The 26,284-nt window shown below is 40.6% G+C and overlaps 1 protein-coding gene across 12 annotated transcripts in view; it reads right to left on the reverse strand.

Annotated features, from left to right (window-relative positions):
* Positions 1 to 23,003, reverse strand: part of zgc:66433 (uncharacterized protein KIAA1211-like) — a 46,712-nt gene extending 23,709 nt beyond the window's left edge. For 2 of the 12 annotated variants that reach the window (XM_005456351.2, XM_005456349.2), the window contains exons 1-2: positions 9,630 to 9,634; positions 797 to 801 (exon numbers count right to left, since the gene is read on the reverse strand). Coding sequence is in view for 5 of the 12 variants with exons in the window: in XM_025898353.1 (XP_025754138.1) it covers positions 22,794 to 22,858 (65 nt within the window). In the remaining 7 variants the exon portion in view is untranslated. Of the gene's footprint in view, positions 1 to 796; positions 802 to 9,282; positions 9,314 to 9,629; positions 9,635 to 11,204; positions 11,811 to 18,047; positions 18,354 to 22,693; positions 22,726 to 22,793 lie in introns of those variants that run through there. The other 10 variants (XM_013275437.3, XM_013275434.3, XM_013275439.3 and 7 more) reach the window with 8 other exon arrangements.
* Between the last annotated feature and the right edge of the window lie 3,281 nt (positions 23,004 to 26,284).

Raw genomic sequence — 26,284 nt, forward strand, 5'->3', positions numbered from 1 at the left:
GCAGGGGTTTGCCTTTATTAGACAACTGAAATAACCTTATTAGCACCCACATAGAGTGAGCACACACACAGTAAACATGTCCACATTTGTCTGTCATTAGATTGTTTCTAAAAACACACACAAGAACACTTTAAAGCCATACTGTACACTGACCAAATTCAGCCATCGCAACAGGATTGAACAGAGCCCAGATTACACAGCAAAAACCTTCATCTAGGAGCTGTGCTGAGACCATAGTGTCACTGTAAGCTATACAGAAGTAACTAAATATAGATAACTGTGGAGAGCGGTGTCCGCAGAGTTCAACAGTAAGCTCCGATGACTCCAGCCGGGTGTTGTCCATGTGGCTTCTGTCCTTCTGACGTAAAGCAAATCCAATATCGCCCAGCCTTAATCTCTCAATGGATCCAGTGTTACAAGACTCATTACACTACGGGCTTATGGCGCTGACTAATTGGCTACTGTCAACAATGACATTCAATGGTACCGACTCAGAAAATAAGCTTCTGACTCATGATTCCGAAGTTGTTTGTCCGTTTTACAGCCTCTCGTTTATCTGAAAGGACTAATCTAATCTGTAAGTTGCTGTAGGTCTTACATAAAACAAATCCACTCTGCTCTGGTCCCAGTTGTTGTGAATCAGCAGTTAAACTGGCTAATATCAGTCTGATTACATTACAAACAGCAACTAGGCTCTGCAGAGTAAAGGGACGGAGCCTAGAAGCTTAGCAAAGTGTAGCGTTTCGAAGCATTTCAAAGCTAAACACTACTGAAACCAGGCTTCTATCATTGCAACTGTGTCTGTTTGAGGGACTCTTGTAATGGTCCGTCTCCACAGACTCAAAGCAAGGACTTCCATTAGCCTCAAACAGAACAACCCCCTTAGCCGTGTGGCTGTACGTAGCAAAAGCAGAGCTAAACCAGAGTCACGCGGCAGCTGTTAGAGCTGAATGAGTTAACAGTGTATGAATGAAAATGTGTTTTCTGCCTTACATTCCAGCCCCTGAAGTAGACGCGTTCATTCACAGACCATCAGCACAGGGCTGGTATTTCCTCCTGAATTCAGCATCTCTGAATTTTTTTTATTTATTTTTTAAGGAAGGCAATATGGACCAACTCTTAAATAACATTTCAAATTGATAAAGAGACGACTCAAAATGACTGCAGTGATTTTTGTTTCAATATCTGTGATCGATTCTTTGCACAATATTCATGCTTCTCACTTCAGCAGGATCACCACCGACCCAACACAGCGTGGAATCCATCACGAAAAGCTTAAAAAAAGAAGAAAAAAAAAAAAGAGCTATTTTTAGGTGCTTAGCCAGCAAATCTAAAAAAGGACATTCCCTATACTGTATGAGACACAAAGCGAGCCTTAGGAGAAGATGAAAGGCTTGAGCGGAGGAAGCCGGCTGAGGGAATAAGATGTTAGTGGGTCTGTGACGAGCCGAAAGCCTTCAATTTCCACAGAGAAGAAAAAAAGAGACAGATGCAGGAATGAATCAAGGCAGAACGGCGAGGAAGGAGAAGGGTTTTTTTCTTTTCTCGGCAGCTGAAATGATAAACTTGGCCGAGTGGATGAAGCGCTCTGCGCAGATAAGTTGCAGACTGCCATGTTGTACACACAGATAGAAGCAGCATGGGAACTTCACTGTGTTTGCACAAAATAAAGCATGCAATCTGTGGTGGTGTACATTTACCGCTTTTTTAAAACTAGAATTACTGCCTTGTGGTTATACGCTAACCAACAAGATGCATATTACATCCCTGGCTGTCCTGACTTGACCTTTGACCTTTTTGATGTTTTCACTTAATCATGTTATGCTTATTTTATCCTAAACCTACATCCAAAAATGTGGTTTTCTTGAGGTCATGGTGATCTTAACCTTTGACCACCAAAATCTAATCAGTTCATTCTTGAGCCCAGGTTTGAATACATTTCCTTGCAGCTTTTAAAGAGATAAATGGTCATGACAATGGTCATGGCTGTCATCAGCACGGAGTTATAACGACCTGTGATCGTGTTGACGTGGTTTAGACAGACATGCACACACTCACTGTGGAGAATTATAATATCTGAGGTTTAAATCAGGCTAATGACTGTGGCTAAATCTGCCTTTTCCTTTATTTTTCTATTCTGTGCACATGCAAGAAGAATCATAGCATTTTGCTTTAAATGAAAAGTAATGATGAGGTCAAATTATAGAGACTGTAGTAAACAATGTTCTTTTATTGGAAACAGCTGGAGAGGGTTCCAGCATTGTGGAGAAAATACGTCGCTTTACACAGAACTCTGTATTCACAATGCTTTGTCATTGAGCTCTATATACTCGACACCAACCGAGCAGAACCAGTTTCAACAATGCCAATGTTTTCACTGAGGACAATGACTTGTAGAAGACAATGCAAAGGAAACAAAATAGAGAATGAAAAGCAAATTATGATGTTTAGCCTAATGCAAAAGTCTTGTGGAGCAAAACTGAAGTCAAGTCCACTGCTTACAACAGTAATTAATCTAAATAACTTAACAGAAGTGCTAAAGCAAAGGCCCAGTCACTCTGCTCATTAAACTGAGTGAATTTTGCATATCTGTACAGTAAACATGAATCAAGAGCCAACACACGATAGCTCAGCTTAGTATGAAGACTGCAAAGAGGGGGAACCGCTAAAAAAGGTTAGAAAAGCCCAGGAAACCTGCTGTATCTTGTCTTTTGGCAGGGACCACATGAAGTCATGTTGTCAGTCTAGTCTTGCTTACAATAACCTTACTGTCTACAGGTTCTACAATTCTCATTTATCTTACAACTGAGCAAATTTATAAGGTGCCTGAAGGCCTGGTGAGTTTGTGCTGCTCAGACTTTAATATCTTTACGGGATAGATAAAGCAGTAGGTCTTCCCGGGTCTGATGCCCCATCCAACACTGCACAGGGTCCAGTCTGGCTGTTTGATCTGCCATCTCGTCACATGCCTTTGTCTGCATTATTTAATAAAAGATTAATGGGGAACAGCACGGAAAAAAGGCAACGTCCTCACAGGATAAACATCTTCCATTCTCCCACTGCTCTCTTCCCAGATGTTAAAGAGCTTTTACATGACTTTTGTTATTGTCTAACCCATCTCTGTTACACGAAGACGCTCAATGCGAGCCAAAGGGCCATAAAAGGACATGAGAAATGTATAAAGAATGCGTCCAGATAACACAGCTCCACATCATCAATGCATTACTCCTCCTTTCTCCTCATTCTTTTTACCTCTCGTCTCATTATCTCACCATCCCTTCCTTTCTCCGTCTTTGTGCGATTCCCAGTCTCTTGTCCAGCTGCACATACCTAACTGTGAACATGGCCTTTAAAACTGTGGTATTTCCTCTTGACCCATTCAGCCAGTCCACGCCTGCGCGATCAGCAGGAGAAGGTGACCGAGAAGGAAATTAGTCATGAATTTTTACTCCTGAACTCCAAAGAATGTGACTGCGACCTACCCTTGCAATGCAAAACAATTTGAGAATGTTTCAGAGCCGTGAAAGGCAGCATTATTTGAATTTCTGGTTTAAAGGTGTTGGGCGACAGATGTTAAAACAAGTTTAGCAAAACCATTGAGAAAAAATGTCACAGAGGTATTCAGTACCCACAGTGTGCAAGTCAAGCTCAAAACTGAACAACGTACCTACACCTTTTATGAAGAAGCTAGCATTAGCGCAAATGCTCGACACGCTGTGAAAAGTAACAAAATGCAACAAACTTGATTAAAATAAATTCCTCAAGAGTTTATCCGTCTCCAGCCCAACTGCACCTGCAAGTCATTCTAACTTGGCAGAGCTGTTGTGAAAAGTGATTCTAGAAGTAGATGCAGCTACTGTATATGTATCCATTAGCCATTAAGCATACAGATTGTTTTCAGTAACATGTCAGTGAATGGGAAGAGAGCCACAATAACCATGCCTTTAACCATAGTGGTGTACCATTTACTATACATCAGGTTCAAAACCAGTATACTGCAACACCTCTATGCATATGGTCTCAGGGTACCGTGCTGTTTACTGCTGGAAATCCATGCCACATTAGCTAGCCAGCGCTAACACGCCGATACCGCCATGCCCATCAGCTACTAAGAAAATAACAGCTTTAAATAGTATCTTGACTGGTCTCCAGCACAAAATAGACAAAAAGAAAATTGCTGTTGGTTGGTTGTCAGTGGGAAACCCTATTAAAGATAATAAAAACAGGCTGTCTAACTTTATCTGCCCCGAAACACAAACCTTGAAATTCCCAGCAATGCATTTAGCATTCAAGTAGTCACGATTTAATCCCATCAAGCCGTCGAACTACAATGACCTTTAACACTCAATATGATGCTGCACATCTCTGCGTGCTCATATCAAAGAGGAGCACCAACATAATGTCTGATATTCCCAAGCCTTCAGTTTCTGTAAACTTAGAGCCTGAAAAATAACTTACTGGGAGACAGTGCAGATGAAGCATGAAGTGGCAGTTACAAAATGTGGTTTCATTTGAAATGACTGAAATAAAACAAGACACTGCTTGTTGCAAAGCAATTCAGAGTCCCAGATAAGTCAGAATAGACAGCTTAGATTTTTATTCCAACATTGCATTCATCTGAAACAAAGTGATCAAGCAGAAGATAAACCACTGCGATGTGTAACTGGCCTGAAAATATAAGTGCTGTCACAGTCATGGAAAAATCACTGATGCATAAAAATTTGTTTGTGCACATCATGTCATTCATCTATTTCCACTTAGCTCAGGGGTCTGCAACCTTTAACACCCAAAGAGCCACTTGGACCCGGTTTCCACACAAAAGAAAACACTGGGAGCCGCAAATACTTTTTGACATCTAAAATGAAGATAACACTGTATATATTGGGTTTTTGTGCTTTGTGTGAACAACTAAAGTAAGTAAGTAAAATTTATTTATTAAGCGCTTTTCACAGACAGGCAGTCACAAAGCGCTGTACACAAAGATTCAAATAAACAATACAATCAATAGACATTATACACAATGTAAAAGACCAAATGTAAATAATGTAAAGAATATAAAATACGTAGATCAACAAAAGGCTTGTTTGAACAGAAAAGTTTTTAACTGCTTTTTAGAAGAATCCACAGAGAAACTGGTGTGTTGCTTATGTAATCCATGAAGTGCTACAGAGAAAATTACATTTTATTTATGTAATTAACACATTTTGAACTCTTAAAGAAATATAACAAAAGGAAAAACACCCAGCTGAACTAAAATGATCCATGTAGCAAACAAAAACTGTTGTGAGCCGCCACCCTTATATCGCCTTTGGGCTGTTGGAGCCTTGACCTGACTTTTAAAAAGTAATTGGAAAAAAAGCACTATGCCGTTAAAAAAAAAAAAAAAAAAAAATAGATATTTGCAAAATTCTGCCTAAATATCTATTTTACCTGGTTAATGTGTGTGGCGGGGCGTGGTCTGCAGCGCCGCTGCATGGGAGTCGGACGCACCTGAGCGGCACCCACAATCACGCCTCGCCGCCTTAAAGTCTGTGCTCTCTCTGCTGTTGTGTTGTTGGTATATGTCAGGCTGTGAGCTGAAAAGCTACAGCCGGCTGTATGCGTACAGCAACCGTGTGTGAAAAGTGGTCAATAAAGAGATGCTGAAAAGCGTGTTCATGGAAACATCGTCGGGTCTGCCGTGATATGTTTACAATGAGACTTATGGTCCCAAACCTCGGCGCACAGCGTCTGCAAATCGGGGCTTTCATCTTTACGCAGGACTGTAAGCTGTCATCTGTGAGGCGTGAGCGTGTTTGTTTTTAACATAGTTCACGGTGGAGAACAGCAGCCGACATAATGTGGATCCGAAGATCCATAATTGGCCTACCTGGGGTTGAAAGTCTCGATAAATGCACGGCGTTTCGGCGGGTACACCGGCTTCCGCGAGTGTGACGCTTATTTCGAGCGATGAAAAAAATAATAAGATATCATTTTATTTTTATATTTCAAAATCACAATAATCTTCCAATTTAGAACTACAAGTTAAAAAAAAAAAAAAAAGAACTAAACACAAATAAAATGCACTTCAGCTAAATACTTCTTCTATTTTCCCAAACCACCCGGAGCCGCAAAATAAGGACTAAAGAGCCGCATGCGGCTCCGGAGCCGCGGGTTGCCGACCTCTGGCTTAGCTGCTGAAACCACTGCGATGTTCTGGCAGACGCACATTTGTGTCTTGGTGAGTTTAAAGTGTCAAACAGATCACAACATGTCCCCACAGAAAGACAATACACTCAGGTATTCACTGGGATTTATTAGGTTTTTCCTTTTCTATCTGAAACAACTGCACGGTCACTTTACTGCTGCACAATTCACTGAGGCTTATTATGGACATTGAATCAGTGCTAAGCTAGCTTCAGTCCTTAGCATCCAAGATGTCCGATTTGGGCAAGCTGGTCAGATTGCTGTTGTAACAGTCCTTAAGATCTTCGAAGTATCTCACGGCCTGTGAAAGAGTTCGAGTTCTTGGACTGTAGCTGACAACAGTAAACCTAATACTGCTTTTGAGATCTATTTCCAGCTGGGTTGCCATTATCTGCCGTAGCTAACTGTGGCTGCGGACTAAAAATCTGATGTCTGTCAGCGCCACCCTTCAGCCTTATAGCTGATGCATGTATGATATAAATGAGAAAATCGTCAGTGACTTCCTTAATGAGTTATCGCACTCACAAGATTTTGAACTTCAGAAATTCGAAATCTTCTGAGAATTTTAGTAGATATCAATTTGAAAAACCCTACATCACCTCATTCTCGAGTTATTATGTTCACAAAGTTGGGTGTCCACACCGCCCACTAGCCTGTTGGGGTGACAACAATATCCAACCAGCCTTTTACAGCTGAGGGGTAGAAAAGGACTGCATGGTCACTTTACTGCTGCAGACCAAGACATTGGTTTGAAGTTCATTCACCAGTCTCTAAAAGGCAGCTGAATGCTGATCAGTTATTTATTGCTACAGAACATATGCTCGTCCCTGCTTTGCTACTGCCACAACTACAACACAAGTCTTTGTAAAAATAAATAAACTGGATCTGCGATCACGTCCAGGTCACTTCATAACTCTGAAAGTTACCAAAGTATACGAGATTAAAAGCTGGTGCATAAATTGTAGGGACATTGATTTTATGTAACTTGGAGTTTGAGTGGTTCAGACTTAAAATAACCTTTTAAACAACAAACTGCAAAATGTTTTTCACCCTGAGGTTTGGTTCAAATTGAGAAACCACTCCTTTGTGTTTGGAGGTTCCTCTCAACATCCAGCTCTCGTTTTCTTTGCCACATTCTCTCCTCCATCTCCTTTCCTCGTCTGTCAGTGCTCTTAGCAACAAGCCTTACATGGACTCAAGACAGCAACTGACCAAACACTTTCAGTCACTCTACACAGTCTATATTCATTTCCAGCTGCATCACCATTTCTTCTATACAAACTCAACCTACTGTAGATGCATAATCAGTCTTGGACCAGAAAATGCCAATGGGGACTGGTGGGAAAATGAGAATATAACTTATCCTCAGCTTTGATACTTTTATTGTGCAGTTCTACTCTACTGCTGAGCCAAACTGAACAATGACATCAGATTTAAACAAAAAACTATCTGTGTTAGGGAGATTTAAACATTAGCTCTGCCTCACTTACCAACCGCAGAGATATATTTACCACAAAAAGGTTTCTGGTTTGAGAGACAGGTAGACAAAAGAAAGCTTAAAATTAAGCTAGCACCTAGCCGCAAAAGGTTTTACCATCGATTATGCTAGCAGTAGCGTTGGGAGTTACTCTACTAACTTTAGGATTTCATAAATGCTTTACTGTTTTTATTTTCAAACAGTTTGTTCTATTTGTAACATAATGATGCAAAATGGAAACAAATTTTCAGAACTCAGAAAGCCATCTTGTGTAAAGTAAATATGCTAATTTGAGTATAAATTTAAATCCACTTAAGAGAATGACATACCTGATACTGTTAAAGTTTTTACACAGTGGAAAAGTAGTATGTATGCGTCAGCCCCCCAAAATACTATTTAATTATATTCTAAGTGAATCTTTAAATAATCCAGTGATTGTAAGCCTACAAAGTAAGTTAGCTAGGCACATCAACATTGGCAGCTTATTGTGCATTAGAAAAACATAAAAATAACAACTTACACATTTGTGAATGGTTTTAGTTGGAAAGCCCATAGAAGTCAGAAACATTTAAAATGTACAGGGCATCCAATAGTACTCTAACTATAATGCTCTTGTAGCCACTTAAATACCAAATGCTTCAGTTTGCCCTGTTGAAATAATAATCTCATGACTTCAATTTAAACGCAGGCTCAGCCTTAATTAAGTGCATTCTGGCAGAATGCACTTGAATACATTACAGTACAAACGTCTTTTCTCATTTTTCCCCATTTCTAAGTTGTAAGTGATCTTTAACAACAGCTACAAATTTGAAATTGTTATCAATATGCATGAAGGAGGTCAGAAGAGAGACAAAGTGAGTGTCTACAGTCATCTGTACAACACAATAGAGCCTCTGTCATGGTTTGGTGGTTCAGCCAGTGGTGGAGATATTGATGGAATTATAAACACAGAAAATATTTAACCATCCTGTAATACAATCTAGAAAGTGTCTGATTGGCAACAGTTTGTTTTCAACATGACAAGAACTCCAAACACACGGCCAAGGGAGTAAAAGCATGTGTGATAGCAAAAAGCTTCTCCCCGGAGCCCAGACCTCAACATTATTGAAGCAGTGTGGCATCATGTTAGCAAAGAACAGAACAAAAACACCCAAAAAAGAGCTTTGAATGTCCTTCAAGAAGCCGGGAGAACTATTCCCAAAGACTACTTAAAGAAATGACAAGAAAGTTTGCCTAAGAGAGTTCAGGTTGTTGAAGAGTAAATGGTACCCACACTAAATATTGACAAGTTTGTTAAAATTGTACAAACACTGTTTTTGCCTTTTATACTGTTGTTCCATGTATGTTTACCCAAGGTGGGAAGTAACAAAGTATTTCTACTTTGTTACTCTACTACACTTGAGTAGTCATTTTTCTGACCAGTTTTTACCTGCTAAAAAACAAACTGAGGTAAACAGGTTACTTTGCTGTACTGTGATGGATTTAAAGTATGTGAGTGATGCACAGTGGCTGTGGTGCTGATGGTCAGAGTTAGGTTACATATAAGGGTTGCAGAGATGAATTTGAAGTTAAAATGATGATGCTTAGATTAATTTACTGAAATCCACCTTCATACGAACCTTATACCATCTAGAACAGGGGTGGGGAACTCAAGGCCTCGAGGGCCGGTGTCCTTGATCCAGCACAGCTGATTTAAATGGCTAAATGACCTCCTCAACATGTCTTGAAGTTCTCCAGAGGCCTGGTGATGAACCAATCATTTGATTCAGGTGTGTTGACTCAGGGCGATATCTAAAACCTGCAGGACACCGGCCCTCGAGGCCTGGAGTTCGACACCTCTGGTGTAGAGGGTGAAAATCGGATGGAAAGTAGCAGCAGCAGCAGGTCAGCTGACCACAGCCTGTGCATGACAAATCTAATGGCTCCCTATACTGAGCCATTACAACTGATTTTAATGTTCCTCCACCTGCTGAATCTACTGTAACCTCTTCCCTACACATTTTCAAGTTGAGAGGCAAAGTCACCCTCTACAATGGAGACAACAGAAAATAGAGCTATTTTGTTCTATTTCCCTTCTTTTTCCCTGCTCAAGTTCTACTTACCTGAGTGAAAATTTAGACTGAAATAAAGTTTGTATCCCATCTACTTATATTATTTTATTAATACTTTAATATAAGGTTCAGTTTGCTTTACATAAAAATAAGAGGTAGAAGCGTTCTTTGAGGAGCTGCCTTTACTTTCTTACTTTGAGTAAATTTCAGATCCTGTACTTTTTACTTTTATGTGAATAAAGAAGTTGAATTTGTACTTTAACTTTTTTAACACTAGTATCTGTACTTGTGCTTAATTACAGGATGCTTTCGTCACTTCTGATTTTTACACATCTTTCATCAAGCTGGGTGCATTTATTTCCCATTTTCCTGGCAAAATAAGAAAAGAGGAGAGACTCAAGACTTTTGCACAGTGTTGTATGTATGTGGCATTCAGCTCATCTCCACTTGTTCTAGTTCATTTTATGTGTGTGTGTCACACACACACGCACACGCCACGCACACACACACACAAACAAAATATTTGTTCAAGCTCAGATGGCTGTAAAAGCTTTCACTGTTCAACTGTCATGAGGCTGGGAGGACAGAGACAAAGAAAGTTGAAGGGGGTATCAGTGTAACCAGCACCACATCTACACAGCTCTGTTACAAAAAAAGACACTTTACTGTAGTCAAAAAGCTAAAGGCACTCATTATGCTAAGCCTCTGTGGTCCAATCACACTGCCAAGCCCAGCGTCCTATATTTAGCCAATTCAAAGCATTAAAATCACAGAGGACTTCAATCAGCAAGAACAGAAACATGCATCCAAATTTAAATGAGGAAAAAACTCTTAACACAGCCACAGCTATGCAGCATCAAACCTTAATGAGCAACAACATGAACTGATCTTGTTCCAGGAAAACATACAGGAAATCATGCTCATCCACCTGATTTTAGTGTACAGCACACATGACAAAAGCAAGTTTGACTCAGGGATTTACGGACTAATCACTGACTTCCAGTCAAAACCCGTCTTGCGAGTTACGCAGTTGACCGTTTGTTCCCAAGTGAGTCACTAACTGTAGTGACAAAAAACTAACTGTAGTGATTTGACCACTGCATTAAAAGACGGTGTGCAGGATGCAAATGCAGGTCAGTGCACTGTAAGGGTTTTTATTTTTCTTACTGCATGCACTTGTAGTCATACTGTGGAAAGCAGAAAATGAGTAGAGTGCAACAAAGACAACACATTTTGTGGTACCAGCAGGAGTCAGCGGTCTGCATTATGATGGAGTTTTACACTGAAAATGACAAATCCTGTGAAAAGGGCCGACACCACCCATATCGTGTGACACAGGTTTGCAGAGACTGTGTTGATGACCTGAGTGAGCAGTTTGATGAAGCAATATCTGTGAGCAATCCAGGGTTTTTTTTTTTCCTGTTTTTCCTCGTGTGATGCAAGAACAAGGTGTTGCAATCTTCAGGTAATATTTTACAACTGAAACTTACTTGCGACCCTTAAAGCATCCGTACATCCCGGCCATGGTGTAATGATGAGATGAAGCCAAAACGTGATTTGTGCGTTTTCCTGATGATGTCCCGTTTCTTCTGGTCTATGAACTTAAAGCTTTCAAACCCAAAAACTTGAAGTTTTTGTCTTCCTTTGCCTCCTGTATACTGAAGACTTCTCGCTCTTCGCAGTAGAAAAGATGCCACTCCACAAGAGAAGATCGCCTTCCTCCAAGTCAAACCATCCTCTGAGGTTCCTCCCACTTTTGAGTTCCACTGAAGTCAAATTTCATACTGACCTCTCTCCTTTCATAAATCTGGCAGGAAAAGCACCAAAGCTAGCCAGTCTAAACCACTCCAAGACTCGCATTCAACTGCAGCCAAAGTGGGACGATCATAATATCGTGCAAGCAGCACAAAAATAGAGTTAGAAAAACTGAATCGCCCTTTAAAAATGAACAATTCACCAGAGAGAGAGGAAAACGTCTCTTCCCCTCAACGACCACGTCCCACAAAAGAAGAACAAATTCTTTGAGTGGTACAATGCAGTGATGAAAACAATGAACTATAAATGACTGACTGGCTGCTGCACGCTTTGCTCCTCTTCTCCCAGTCACCACGACTGGTAATGCTGCCGAAGCAAAGAGGGAGGAAAGATAAAGAGGGAGGAGAGAGGGAGGGAGGAGGCATGTGTGAACAAGATACTCCCCCCACGACCTTATCCTTCACCGTCTCTTTCTACTGTTTAGCTGTAATTAACCAGTGAGTGCCAAGTGGTTTATTGTTAATGTTTACTGTTACTAATATTACCTCAGATGTTTCCCCATAAATACAGTGAGCAAAAAAGTAAAAAGTGTCTTGTTACTTCCAGTAAAATATATCCAATACAGCCTTCATAGTTAACCCTAAAGACAAATGACTACAAATCTCTGTCAATTGTTATATTGATACAGCCAGTTAAGACCAAACCTAAAGAAATGTTTAAACTGGGCACAGACATGCCACTCTCCTGTCTGTCCAATATGAAGCTGGAGCCAGCTAGTTCTCTTTAAAAAGTAAGAAAATCTACCAGTCTTCACCGCTGAACCTCATTAGTCACCATGTAAATTCCAAGCAGCAAGCTCCAGGACTGGAAAAAGAAAAATAGAAATCAATCTGAAGAGGAAGTGATGGAAACTGTGGTTTCGTAAATGGCCGATTTACTCCCTTTTTATAACAGTTTTGGTTCTTTTTGGTAATTATATCCACAAATAATAAAAAATATATTTAAAACAAGTAAGTGCCTTAACCTGCATTATTTTTAATAGCCACCAAGAGATGATACAATGGTTGCAAAAACACTCTGGCCCTCAAACTTGATTTCAGTAAACTCTTTCCTGGTGAGCTTACAGCCTCAGCCATTCAATTTTACTAATTAAAATATTAAGTTGATTTTATACATCTTTTTTGTCATTTTGCATTTCAGAAAGGTGGACTTCCCTAGCTCAAGAAGTTGAACATCTACGAATCGGAAGGTTGGTGGTTTGATCCCTGGCTGCTTGATCCCTGATCCATGTCAAAGTTTCTTGGGCAAGATACTAAAGTTGGTGTGTGTGCGAATGTTAGATAAAGACACAGAAAAAAGTGCTTCTATGAATGGGTATAAATGAGGCATAAAGCGTCTTGAGTATACTAGAGTAGAAAAGCACTACATTTCCATTTACTGTTTAGTTGTGATTAGGGCTGCCACGATTAGTCGACTAGTCACGATTACGTCGACTATTAAAATCGTCGACGACTAATTTAATAGTCGACGCGTCGTTTGAAGCTTTGTAAGATCCCAAAAGACGCAGGAATAAGTAGTAGTATTTAAGAGTGTAATAACGGACTGAAACAGAAGATGGCAGCACTGCATGTACAAGGATGCCAGCTGCCGTTAAACCCCGAAGAAGAAGAAACTGTTCCAGAATTCATAGCGCGGCCCAGCGCAGTTGTCAACAATGGCGGCAGCTAGTTAGTTTTAATATTACAATTATTATTCTTTCTGGGTCACAAAATAAACGTTTAACATATTTTCAGGTGTACATTTTACGTCCAATGGATGCATGATCTGATTAGTCGACTAATCGCAAAAATAATCGGTGACTAGTCGACTATCAAAATAATCGTTTGTGGCAGCCCTAGTTGTGATGGACAAATTGTTAGCTGTTAGCAATAGTAAAAAAAAATGGTCATCTTTAAAACCGGACTTCCCGACTAAAATCGGTCACAGAAATTGCATCCATGTTTAATACCATCTAATATATCAAGGCTCAGTGTTTTGAATTAGTAGGGTTTGGCTTCTTCAGCAGTAGCTATAGCTGCTAGCTATTTACGGGGCTTCACCTATGCCAATTTCAACCAAGTTTGCTACCTTTAGAGCAATTTAAATACAATTATCAGACAAATAACAAGAGTTGGAGTACAGTTAATTGCACTAAAAGACCGACCAATGCTTGCTTTAGTTTTCTTGCTTTAGTGAATGAAAATGCTGCTTACCATAAACACAGAGACATTGCTAATCCTAAAAAAGCCTTCAAAACAGAACTGTACCATCACAGTAGGCACACCCATGTTTAACACATCATCTGTGGTCATTTACACACAATGATGATGTCCTGACTTCATATACTGGGCTACTTTAGTGCTGGTATGTTTACAACGAAAGCTAAGCTATTTGTTTCTAGTTTTTATGCTAAGTTATGCTAGCAGTCTGGCATCACCTGGAATTAAACCATAAACTCTCCTATACAATAAATTTGACCATATGTCAGGGTTTAAAAATGAGAGGAACATTTCGGTGTCCTTCAAATACAAAAGGACAGAGCCCAATGTTCTCTGCGTCTCAGTAGGAGGCCTAGCGGTCGCGCAACAGCCTGTCGCTGCTAATCGCTATAAGTAGGAAGCTTAACCACCAACAGGCACTACAGCTCAGAGCGCTCACACTGTGTGTGAGTGGCTGTGAAGTGACTAGGGGCTGATCCTGAGATCTCCTGCTACAACAATGAGTCAATTTTAGCTAAGTGGCCAATTTTTAAAAATGATTATTAGAAGATCACTATATATCAAAACAACTAGGAGCTGTATGCCGTTATCTGTAACAGGGCATGTGTTTACATGTTTAAACAGTTAAAAATGTTGTCGGAGTGATAAGAGTGAAAGTATAAAGTCTTGCTTTTGTCACAGTACAGACAGTTTTATCTTAGTGATCTTATAGTGACACAAACACACAAATCACATGAATCATCATGGTGTTGACATAGTAATGCTGTTAGTGGAACGGATTTCTCAATCCCAACATGCCCAGACTGAATACTGTCTGTGTGATTCAGTTTTCACTTTAGACATGTCGAAGCTTTAAAAGTCACTGAGTGTGTGTGTGTCTAGGTGTGTGTGTGTGTGTAGGTGTGTGTAGGTGTGTGTGTAGGTGTGTGTGTGTGTAGGTGTGTAGGTGTGTGTGTGTGTGTAGGTGTGTGTGTAGGTGTGTGTGTGTGTGTGTAGGTGTGTGTAGGTGTGTGTGTGTGTGTGTGTGTCAAACAAAGACAGAGGCAATTCTGTATCACTTCCAGAGCACAACAGCTCCATTTCAACACAAACACACAGTCACACAGATCAGTTTGAGCATGCTGGGATTATTGGGAAATGTCTTCACTCATGTGTACACACCCCTAGCATAAAGTCCTGCCACATGACAATGCCAATGAACCATCACGAAGGACCTCATCAGGCTGAAGTTGTGTAGACGGAGGATTTCCACTGATTTAATCTACGGGTTAATCGGCGTTTCCACCAATAAATTCACTGCTGAATTAGCTTCAGTTGAGATTAATGCCTGAAGCAGGCTCTTGGGATTTCCCATCCTGGTATAGTCTGTGCATCTCTTCATCTCTAGTCTAGTTTTCTTTGAATCGTGTCTCTCCCTGACACATTTGTTGTACAAAACATAATTCGTAGAACAATAATTCTATCACCTGCATTTTTTCATATTTTAAGTCTTTCGATGAACTTTAAAGTGCTGTTGGATGATTCAGTAGTGAAATAGAAAGAAAAAGCTCCAAACTCAAAGAAATCTAAAGTCTGCTTCCTGTCACAAAAAACTGGGTCAAACCAATTAGACAAGTTAAGTTGGTGCTCGGCTGCCAGGCAGCAGGAAAGGAAGTAATGTACAATTTTGATTAGGCAACACACCAAAACGCTGCACAGACAGCACTGTAGTAATTAGGAGGCTATCAAGCCGTGTAGGGCCCCAATGTTTCTGTGTTTTCTTATTCATCTTCTCTTTTTCAGGCCATTCATACTCATACCCCTCAAACTAAACAGCAAAGGTTTAGAAAATAGCACGCTTATTGGTAATACTCTCCTGGTGTTTTTCACCAGTTTTCGTGACTATACCTCAAGTCTTGCACCACCGAAAGTTCAAAGGTTAGAGATGCCATCGTTAGGCTTGGGTGCCGAACCAACCAAATTATGTTCATACTGAGTCTCAACAACCATAAAACCACAAATTATCCAAGTTAACATTTTACAATTTGAGATTTGAACCTTTACAGTGCGCTAGTTGGAACCAGTGCATTACTTTTAGCTTTTATGCATCATGTAATCCAAGGATGTCAAACATAAGGTACAGGTGCCAAAATCGGCCCAACAAAGACTTTAATCAGGTCCACTGGAAGGCTTTGGAAAATGTAAACGAGTGAATCTTTGTCTGTATTTTTAGAACTTTTACAGCTTTTCCTGCCAATAAAGACCTTTACAAAAACTTTTTGAACAAATAAAAACAAACAAAAACAGTCGGTCCGTGGTTAGAAAGCAATTAAAAAATAAAAATTTTGTGAATTACCAAAAACTTTATCTTTTACAAATACAGGACAGTCTGAACAATGAGCTGTCCGAACTTTTTCTGTAATTTTACACATTTATCATGCAGAAAAACCGAGATTTACTGTTGAAATTGTTGTTTGCATCTCAGGAATTCAATGTTGAGTTAAATGTCTTCACTCGACCCACTTAAGACCAAAGTGGGCTGTATGTGGCCCATGAAGTTTTATAGCGGTCACAGCGCAACATCAGCATTTATGACCTCTGCTAAAGTTCGGTAGTGTTTGTGTTTGTGTGCGTGTCATTCTGTCTGTAAACACAACAGATGGAAAAGTTTTGAATGAATTCTGATAAAACTTTGTCGGGGTGTAGAGTTGGGTGGTGTTAACGAGCCATTCAAATGTAGCTTTCTCTTCAAGTTCAACCTAATGATTTATTGGGTGAAAGCTGATAAGAAGCCTTAAAACTTAGAAACTGTGATTCTTACAAGTGTTGTGTGTCAACATATAGAAAGTAATGCATAAAGATTTGAAATATGTCACATTTGAGCGCCGACCTTTCTTCAAAGTCAGATGTAAACAGCACTGTTATCACTATGTTACTTACTGCCATTGTGTTTAGTGACAGCATAACTATTTATATATTATCTAATTATCACATTATAGTTAGCATCCTAATATGATGCCATCGTGTCATTTACATTTCAAATCTGTCTTTCTTTCAAGTTAACTCCGCAATGTGTTACATCTTTAAAGAAAGTACCATCAAGAGAATGAGCTGCATCGTTAGTTATAATAATACTATATAATATTTCTAAGCTCAAGTTACTCATGTCCAGTTATTTACAAATCAACACCCGTTATGTGTAACCAGAGTAGACATCGGTAATGTTACCCTTACCTAATTTTTACTGCACTACAAACTTCTTAAAGTACCTTTAAGAAGAATACAGAAAACAAACTTAATATATACAACATACATACTATTCCCTTCAAAGTAAATAGTGCCCTGACTGAGGCGCGTTGCTGGAGGTTTGCACTAAACAAGAGTGCTTCTTGTTTAGAAATGTGTCTCTGACTATTTGATGTATCCAAGTCCAATTTTCACTCTTCCTTTAGCTCTGTGTCGTTTTTCCACCAGGTCCTAAAAGTGATAATGTGTTCAGGCTTTGTGATGTTTGAAGCTAATAACTTTTTATTTAAAGTCTGGTGGTAAACTATTAGCATACAGTAGGTCTATAAGTTACATTAACATAAACAAAACTGGAATAAAGACGATTAAAGTGATCAACAGGCCATAAAACCAAAATATTAATGAGAGCAGCTTTAACTCTACATGTGGGGTCCGTCTCTTTTCAGGTATCAGTAACACGGCCGACTGAGGCAGCTTTCCTTTTAAAATGAACTCAACTCTCTAAATCTCTGAGGAAAAATAGACTCCAGCCAAAGGAGATTTATAACATTCATTTGAGTAGGTTTCCAGAGTCTCTGTGTACACGAATTTCTCCGTGCATATAAACAGCTCATCATGGCATGCCGAGTGTATGCTGCGCATGTTCGTATGTGAACAAGCATGTGTGAATCAGACAACTTTCTGTTTATAGAGGCACAAGGAATGTTGGTCAGTTTCCCTTGGAAGAGGGGGGAAAAGTGGATGCTGGTATTTCCTGAAACGACCCCGAGTCCGGACCCACTGAGAGAGACGCAGTGAAACCGTGACGGAGAGAACCGACGACTCGCAAAGAAAAACTACGAGATATGAAAATGTGTCATCTGGAACCATCGGGGATGAAATACATTCGTAGAAGTTAGCAAATTATAAGTTCAGTGTGTTTTCAAACCAAAGTCTAAAAATAAAAATGTAATCTTTCTTAAGATTTAATGGAACTTAATATAATCAGTGATGGACACCTGCATTCATTAAGCTGGAGCCACCCTCGGCACAGGTGTGATGTCTTCACTGAAACGACTGATGGTTTTTCGTGCAGTGCTTGTCCCTCCTGCCTACCGTGATGCCAGAAAAGCCTCCACTCGGCTGAAATGCCCCAAGTTAGATCTCTGGACTTGTGGTCAACCTGGAGGCCTTGCTTCTCTTCTCTATTCTTTCCATCCCCTTCCTCATCGCCACCGCTCCTTTTCCCTCGGCTGGCTCCGGTTCTGCTTCCTCACTCACCCACAGCACAATGCATTCTCCTTCCCCTCTGGTTTGTGGTTTCTGCGCGTCGCCTATTCTCTCCAACACAACACACACAAGCTGATCTACATATCTCTCCCTGTATAGAGGAAGAGGAGGGGAATCACACTGCTCTGAATTCCACCTCACATCTGGAAACCATCTTCTTCCTCTCCCTCTTTTTTCCCTTTTCTTGCCAGTCTCTCTCCCCCCCTTCTCTGTTGCTCTATGCTGTAATGTAAATAGGCCTGTAATCATACTCCTGCCCTTAGCCTGCCGTGCTGGGTGGTGGTGTGTGTGAGAGAAATCTTACACAGAATACACTTCGCCAACAAGCAGAGATCCCCGTCTTCTTTCTCTCCATCTCAGGCCCCAGCTGAGCTTTACGGGGCGATAAAAACAAAACACTATTCTTCAACTCTATTTGCATCTATTGCATGCGTGTGTGTCTTTGAGCACTAAAGCAACAGGAGGCCCCTTTGCCACTAATACAAAGTGTTTAACTGAATGCCGATGACCTAATGACCTGAGAGTGAAGATTTTAAGAGTGTCGTCTCATTGCTCCATAAACTGACCTCAAGGAGAAGCAAAGGCACCTTTGTTTAACTGAAGCAGTGAGGGTATATTCTTGGGGTACAACACACTGTTTTTCCCCCTAAAACTGTTAAAGAAGGTTTTGTTTGGGTACAGTTGTCATGGCAAAGTGAAGCGCTTGTTGGTTTCCCAGCAAAACCTGGCAAATCCATCATTAACACTACACGTTTTACTTTCTTCAAGGACCAAACCAAAGTTTGCTTATTACTGCCTGTATGTGACCAACACTTTAACCGAACGCAGACTGCTAAATACTGCCAAAGATATCAGTATTTAGCAACTACTGTGCTCATCAGCTAAAAACCTAATGAATCCCAGCAAGCGGGAAATTACATTGAACTTAGAAATTCTTCCAACATCTCAATAAGCTTTATGGGATAGCTGCTCATGTAGTCGCTCAATACTGTAGCGGTTCACACATTCGCCCAACAAGTTAAAGATGCCCGGTAAAATCCAAATGATGGAGCTATTTATAGCGTAGCTGTCCATTAATAGAAAGTTTTGACTGATGACATTTAAATTTCCATGATTTCTATTCCCACCACACGACACCAGCCCAGTGTGCAGCGGCATTCAGTGCGAAAACAACCTGAAAGTTTCAACAACTGTAGTTCCTCTAATGACCACTTGAGGTTGGCTTCAAAACTGATCAATCCGCAGGGTACAGAAAAGTTTATCACTGAAGCTTCCAGCATACATGCCAACCCTCCCGATTTTTTCGGGAGAATCCCGAATTTCAGTGCCCCTCCCGAAAATCTCCCGGTGCCACCATTCTCCCGAATTTCTCCTGATTTTCCACCTGAACAAATAGCATAGCGCAGCCCAGCCAATTCCAGTTAACAACAATGGCGGCAGCTACTTAGTTTTTTTTTTTTTTTTTTTATATTGAACTTTTAATTGCAAAGCAGGAGAACAGCAGTCACCAGCATATACATACACAGGACAAAGATGCATCTACACGTATAGCAGGACGTGGGAGGTAGAAAGAAAAACCCAACAGCAATAGTAACAAACAATGGGGAAAAAAAAAAAAAAGTTAACAATCGTCCCTTTGTTGCCAGGTTAAATCCCGTAAGCCCGATTTTAACCTCTGAGCAGAGGGAGTGTCCAGATGGGCCAAAAAAGGGTCCCATGTGCGATAGAAAGCTACTTAGTTTTAATATTACTCTTATTACTCTCTATGAGTCGCAAAATAAACTTTTAACATATTTTCAGGCGAGAATGTAGCTGTGTTAACTTCAAATATCTGAGCTGGCAAGAACAGCGAACTCCCGGCACATCGTTTTCATCATTTGGCTACTCAGGTTAAACATGATATATAAGTCACTCAGATAACTTAAAAATGTTATTGTTTGGCCTTTTTCGGTGTTTTATTTGTTCGTGAGTAAATTGATTTGGCTGAGATTAAAGTTATTAGATTAGATTAGATTAGATTAAGTAAAACATTATTAATCCCTCAGGAGGGTTCCTCCGGGGTTTTCACACAGCTGAATAAACGTCAAAGTGAGAACTGATTAAACAGAAGTGTGAGACGGTCGAGAATTTACGCCAGTTTTGCAGTGCTCCACCAATCAGGCCTGTATGGCAGAGTGGCCAGATGGAAGTCACTCTTCGGCAAAAGCTGAGGAGACAGCCAGAGATCCTGCCTGGAGTTTGCAAACAGATACCTGAATTTTGTTTCCCAGACCACGAGAAACAAAATTCTCCCGTCTGATAAAACAAATATTGAACTGTTTTGCCTGAATGCTAAGCATCATGTCTTTAGAAAAACCAGGCACTGCTCATCACCTGCCCAATACTGCCCCTACAGTGAAGCATGGTGGTGTCAGCATCATGCTGCAGGGATGTTTTGTGACAGGGAGACTAGTCAGGGTCCAAAGTTAAATGCAGGAATGCACAGAGACACCCCTGATGATATCCTGCTCTAGAGTGCTCTGGATCTCAGACTGGGGTGAAGACTCATCTTCCAACAAGACACAAACCCTAAACCCACAGCCAAGATAACAAAAGGACCGGCTTCGGGACAACTCTGAATGTCTCAGCTCAGAGCCCATAATTGAACTGATTGAACATCCCTGCAGAGATCTGAAAATGTCTGTGCACTGATGCTCTCCATCCAGCCTGATGGAGCTTAAAGGTTCTGCAAAGACGAATGGGAAAAACTGCTCAAAAATAGGCGAGCTAATTCCTGCCAAAACCGCTTCAGTAAAGGCTGTGAATACTTATCTACATGTTATATATACATATTATATATATAATTTATTTTTTAATAGGTTTGCAAGAATTTTAAGCAAACCTTTTTCACATTACCGTTATGGGTACAAGCAAAGTCCTGTGAATGCTTGACTGAATAGGCTCTCAATGCTAAAGAGGTTTTCCAGGACTTCAGTTGACACGGGCTTGTTTTTCCTGACTGTAACGAGCAGGCTGGCGGATGAAACCATCCAAAAAGATTTTGTGCCTCCGAAGGACAATCGATATGAAAAGATAACGCTCACTCAGGCTGCACAGGAAGCAAGAAGTTAGGTTTTAAAGAGCATCCGGTTCCACTCTGAGTCGGACACACAGGAACATGTTCTGTCAAATTATGAATGACTGAATTGTCATGAGAGCACTTCCTCGCAAAGACAAACAGGACATGAAGGTAAACCCTGTTTTTTTAAAGTGACCTAGCGATGGACGACCTAATCAGACCTTTAATAATGAAAACTTTGACAGTTGACAGGCCACACACACTCTCACAGAAGCCTATTTCCCCAAGCTTCTCAATCTGACAACCAGCAGACAAACTCATGCATCTTCATTCAGTGTGATAATGCTAACTGGATTTACTGCCAAGTACTGACTGATACCACGTCATTATTCATCGAGATCTCAGAGCACTTTTACGTGTAATGGGAATCTGCTTTGTCGTCACTTCCAGAACAAAGAAACAACGCAGTCAGAAGTCAACATCGTTCTGCTGCACGTCGTCCTGTGGATCAGATCAGCTGATCTCAGATCAATAGTGTCATTTATTCAGTCACACTGACAGACAGCATGACTCTGTTCTGAATCAGTCAGTGTCTGTGTTCAGGATTACGGTGGTGAAACGCAGCGAAAGATAACTGTTTAATCTGGACCGTCCTTGACCTGCCTCCACCAAACACTGAGCTCACACGCATGCACTGTGTGTGTGTGTGTGTGTGTGTGTGTGTGTGTGTGTGATCTCACTAAGTCTACAGGGTTGTAGAGAGTGACTGATCAGGACAATAGGCCTAATATGCCTTTAAAGGCTACAGTAAATGAATTATATGGAAACCTTGCATGAGAGGCGGTGCATGGATGAATCACAGGCACTGAGCTGCTGAAGGAGAAAAGATCAGCTGCTGCTTATAACCAGGGTCCTTTGACAGGTTAGCCAATTAAAACTTTACTGAAAACCTACTTGGAGAATAGATTAAAACCTCAAATGCATCTTAATGGTCCCTGAATGTTTCACAATAGATAACAACAAGTGGCAATCTTTGAAATAACCAGAACAGCTTTGCTGGTGTTAAATCATGTGATGGAAAAAGTGGTGAAAAAGTGCCTGACCAAAGTTGATTTTTGAGGGGGATTACCACCAACCTACTTCCAGTTTAGCCAACGTTACACACTAATCCAAAACAGAATGTAGTGGAAACACCAGCAAAAAACGAAAAGTGCATAAAAACAAACTAAAAGGACTTCAGAAACTCCAAAGAATAATCACAGCCCACCTACAGTGCTGTCTGCAAATCAGAGCCCAAAGAGGAAAAACTAAAGAAAAAAAAACCGTTTTATCCCCTCAACTAATTCAGTTCACACACAAACAAGCACAGCAGCGTATCCGGCACACTGTAACAAGCACATGTATCGATTACTACCAATCAGACATCTCCATCTCCGGGCAAAACAAAGCTGAAGAGTCCCAGAGATGACGCACAGTTGGCCGGGAAAGCTTGTAGCCGTTGCGGGGATACTCACTGTGTCTGCTGAATCTCAAACGGCCTCAGGGTGAAGTCATCCCTCAGATACTGAAACCAAGACATCAGCGCCGTCACTGGACTAATGATTGGATTATTTGTCTCAGTCGTGCTCTGGCGTCCTCAGCTCCGTGATGCTGCGTTCAGGAGACGCCACGGAAACTCCTCAATCCCGCCTCACCAACAAATCGTTAGTGTTTAGGTTTACACTCCAATCCTATTTTTTTAATATATAAATATATATATATATATATATAAATATATATATATATATATATATAAATATATATATATATATATATATATATATATAATATATATATATATATATATATATATATATATAATATATATATATATATATATATATATATATAGTTTAATAGCGACCTACACTACCGTGATATCTTCCTGCTAATGCTATCCTAGGTTGGGTTCAGGAAATAAAGAGGCGTTAACTGGTTCACTGAGGTATTTAATTAGCGGGTTTGGATTCCTTTGTGGAAGATTTCCTCTGGGTGTTTTCAATGTGGAAAATGCTCTAATTGCACTTACACAAAAGCAGAAACATGCACTCTACTGGATATGTCGTAATTCAGCAGCGATCCTTGTGCTATTTCCAGGATAGGTGTTTACTGAACAAAACAAGAGTACACACAGTCCAGCGTGCCTGTGGTTAATAACGTTAAAACCAACTCAAGCATGTAACCCATGAATCCTATTAGTATACTTTAAAAAAAAAAAACCTGGAAAAGCTTTCAAAACAGACAATTAGACAATAATTAGAGGATTAGGATCAAGTTACATTAAACAGCTTCCCCTTCACGTTTCTATTAAGAACAGGTTGTAACTTATTAAGGCTGAACAAACCACTAAATGGTCTTTGACGTGGGTCCCAGTAGACTGGTTGCTAGGCTAAGGAACAAATCATAGGACGGTGTAGTATCGTTGCTGTTGATCAATTCGCATTTTTCCAAGGAACACTTGAACGCACCTTAAACACGAACTGAACACCGCCCAGCTGACTTTAGATCAGATAAGAAAATTATGTCTGCAAGAAATGATCTTTTAACAAAGTCACAGCAGCTCAGAGAAGCAAACAGAGGTCTGTGTGTACAAACTCGCATTATACAGCTCCGATTCTTAGACTGTCAGCGGGGCTGAAGGGGAGACGCAGGTGTAGCTACGAGGCACAGGTTCAAATGAACATAGTACTTCAGAGCCATACGTATGTATGTGGTGTTCACTTAAAGAGAACCTGCTATGCTTATTGCTAGCTCCATTTTTCATTGTGTGTGTATTATTTTTATTCTCGGACTGCTACAGCAGCTTTGTATGACAATTCGATATAATTCTTATTTGTCTCATACTGGGTCTTGATAGACCCCCCCTCAGTTCATGGAGCCTCCTCTGATTGGCTGCTCCTGTCAAACAGAAGGTTTGGTCGCAGTCTGAAGCCTGACCTTCAGGATTACTTCCACTGTACATGCACTGACCTCACCATTTGAAACACTGTTTAAAATGAACATCAACACTGTTAAAGTGTATATATGACAGAAAATGAATGAAGCACAACTTCATTGTGTGTTTTGGTTAAAAGTGGTTGTGTTTATATGCAAAAGAAAGTTTTGTAATTTGCTTTCTTTTATGACAAAGTGAGAAAAAAAGTGAGAATCAGACTGATAATATTACCCAGACTGGAGATTTAGTTTTACAGTCTAGCACATGCACAAGAATGTTCTATCATCTTAGGATTTGTACTACCATCTAGTGCAGCAGCCGAGGTACTGTGGCTTTGGCTTCTCTGCTGTTATGCATGTATTCCAGTGTTATGATAAAGAAGCATGTCCAAACACGCTGCCCACAGTGAAGCTACAGAGTGCCCCCTGTTGGACAAAATGTGCAACATCAACCCTCACAACATGCTTGCATGGGTTTCTTCAAAGGCTTCTTTGCATTTTAATTTTTCACATATCAGTCATTATAAATGCAGACACCGATGCAGCAGCTAATAGCTAATTTTGGTTGTTGGTATTAGTTGGGCTCTTGGACTGTACCAGTTTAGCTTTCCATGATTCACAGTTTAAAATTGTCCGTATATACAGTGGCTTGCAAAAGTATTCGGCCCCTTGAACTTTTCCACATTTTGTCACATTACAGCCACAAACATGAATCAATTTTATTGGAATTCCAGGTGAAAGACCAATACAAAGTGGTGTACACGTGAGAAGTGGAACGAAAATCATACATGATTCCAAACATTTTTTACAAATAAATAACTGCAAAGTGGGGTGTGCATAATTATTCAGCCCCCTGAGTCAATACTTTGTAGAACCACCTTTTGCTGCAGTTACAGCTGCCAGTCTTTTAGGGTATGTCTCTACCAGCTTTGCACATCTACAGACTGAAATCCTTGCCCATTCTTCTTTGCAAAACAGCTCCAGCTCAGTCAGATTAGATGGACAGCGTTTGTGAACAGCAGTTTTCAGATCTTGCCACAGATTCTGGATTGGATTCAGATCTGGACTTTGACTGGGCCATTCTAACACATGGATATGTTTTGTTTTAAACCATTCCATTGTTGCCCTGGCTTTATGTTTAGGGTCGTTGTCCTGCTGGAAGGTGAACCTCCGCCCCAGTCTCAAGTCTTTTGCAGACTCCAAGAGGTTTTCTTCCAAGATTGCCCTGTATTTGGCTCCATCCATCTTCCCATCAACTCTGACCAGCTTCCCTGTCCCTGCTGAAGAGAAGCACCCCCAGAGCATGATGCTGCCACCACCATAAATGACAGTGGGGATGGTGTGTTCAGAGTGATGTGCAGTGTTAGTTTTCCGCCACACATAGCGTTTTGCATTTTGGCCAAAAAGTTCCATTTTGGTCTCATCTGACCAGAGCACCTTCTTCCACATGTTTGCTGTGTCCCCCACATGGCTTGTGCCAAACTGCAAACGGGACTTCTTATGGTTTTCTGTTAACAATGGCTTTCTTCTTGCCACTCTTCCATTAAGGCCAACTTTGTGCAGTGCATGACTAATAGTTGTCCTATGGACAGATTCCCCCACCTGAGCTGTAGATCTCTGCAGCTCGTCCAGAGTCACCATGGGCCTCTTGGCTGCATTTCTGATCAGCGCTCTCCTTGTTCGGCCTGTGAGTTTAGGTGGACGGCCTTGTCTTGGTAGGTTTACAGTTGTGCCATACTCCTTCCATTTCTGAATGATGGCTTGAACAGTGCTCCGTGGGATGTTCAAGGCTTGGGAAATCTTTTTGTAGCCTAAGCCTGCTTTAAATTTCTCAATAACTTTATCCCTGACCTGTCTGCTGTGTTCTTTGGACTTCATGGTGTTGTTGCTCCCAATATTCTCTTAGACAACCTCTGAGGCCGTCACAGAGCAGCTGTATTTGTACTGACATTAGATTACACACAGGTGCACTCTATTTAGTCATTAGCACTCGTCAGGCAATGTCTATGGGCCACTGACTGCACTCAGACCA

Source organism: Oreochromis niloticus, linkage group LG2 (genome assembly GCF_001858045.2).
Source record: "Oreochromis niloticus isolate F11D_XX linkage group LG2, O_niloticus_UMD_NMBU, whole genome shotgun sequence".
NCBI classification, from domain to species: domain Eukaryota; kingdom Metazoa; phylum Chordata; class Actinopteri; order Cichliformes; family Cichlidae; genus Oreochromis; species Oreochromis niloticus.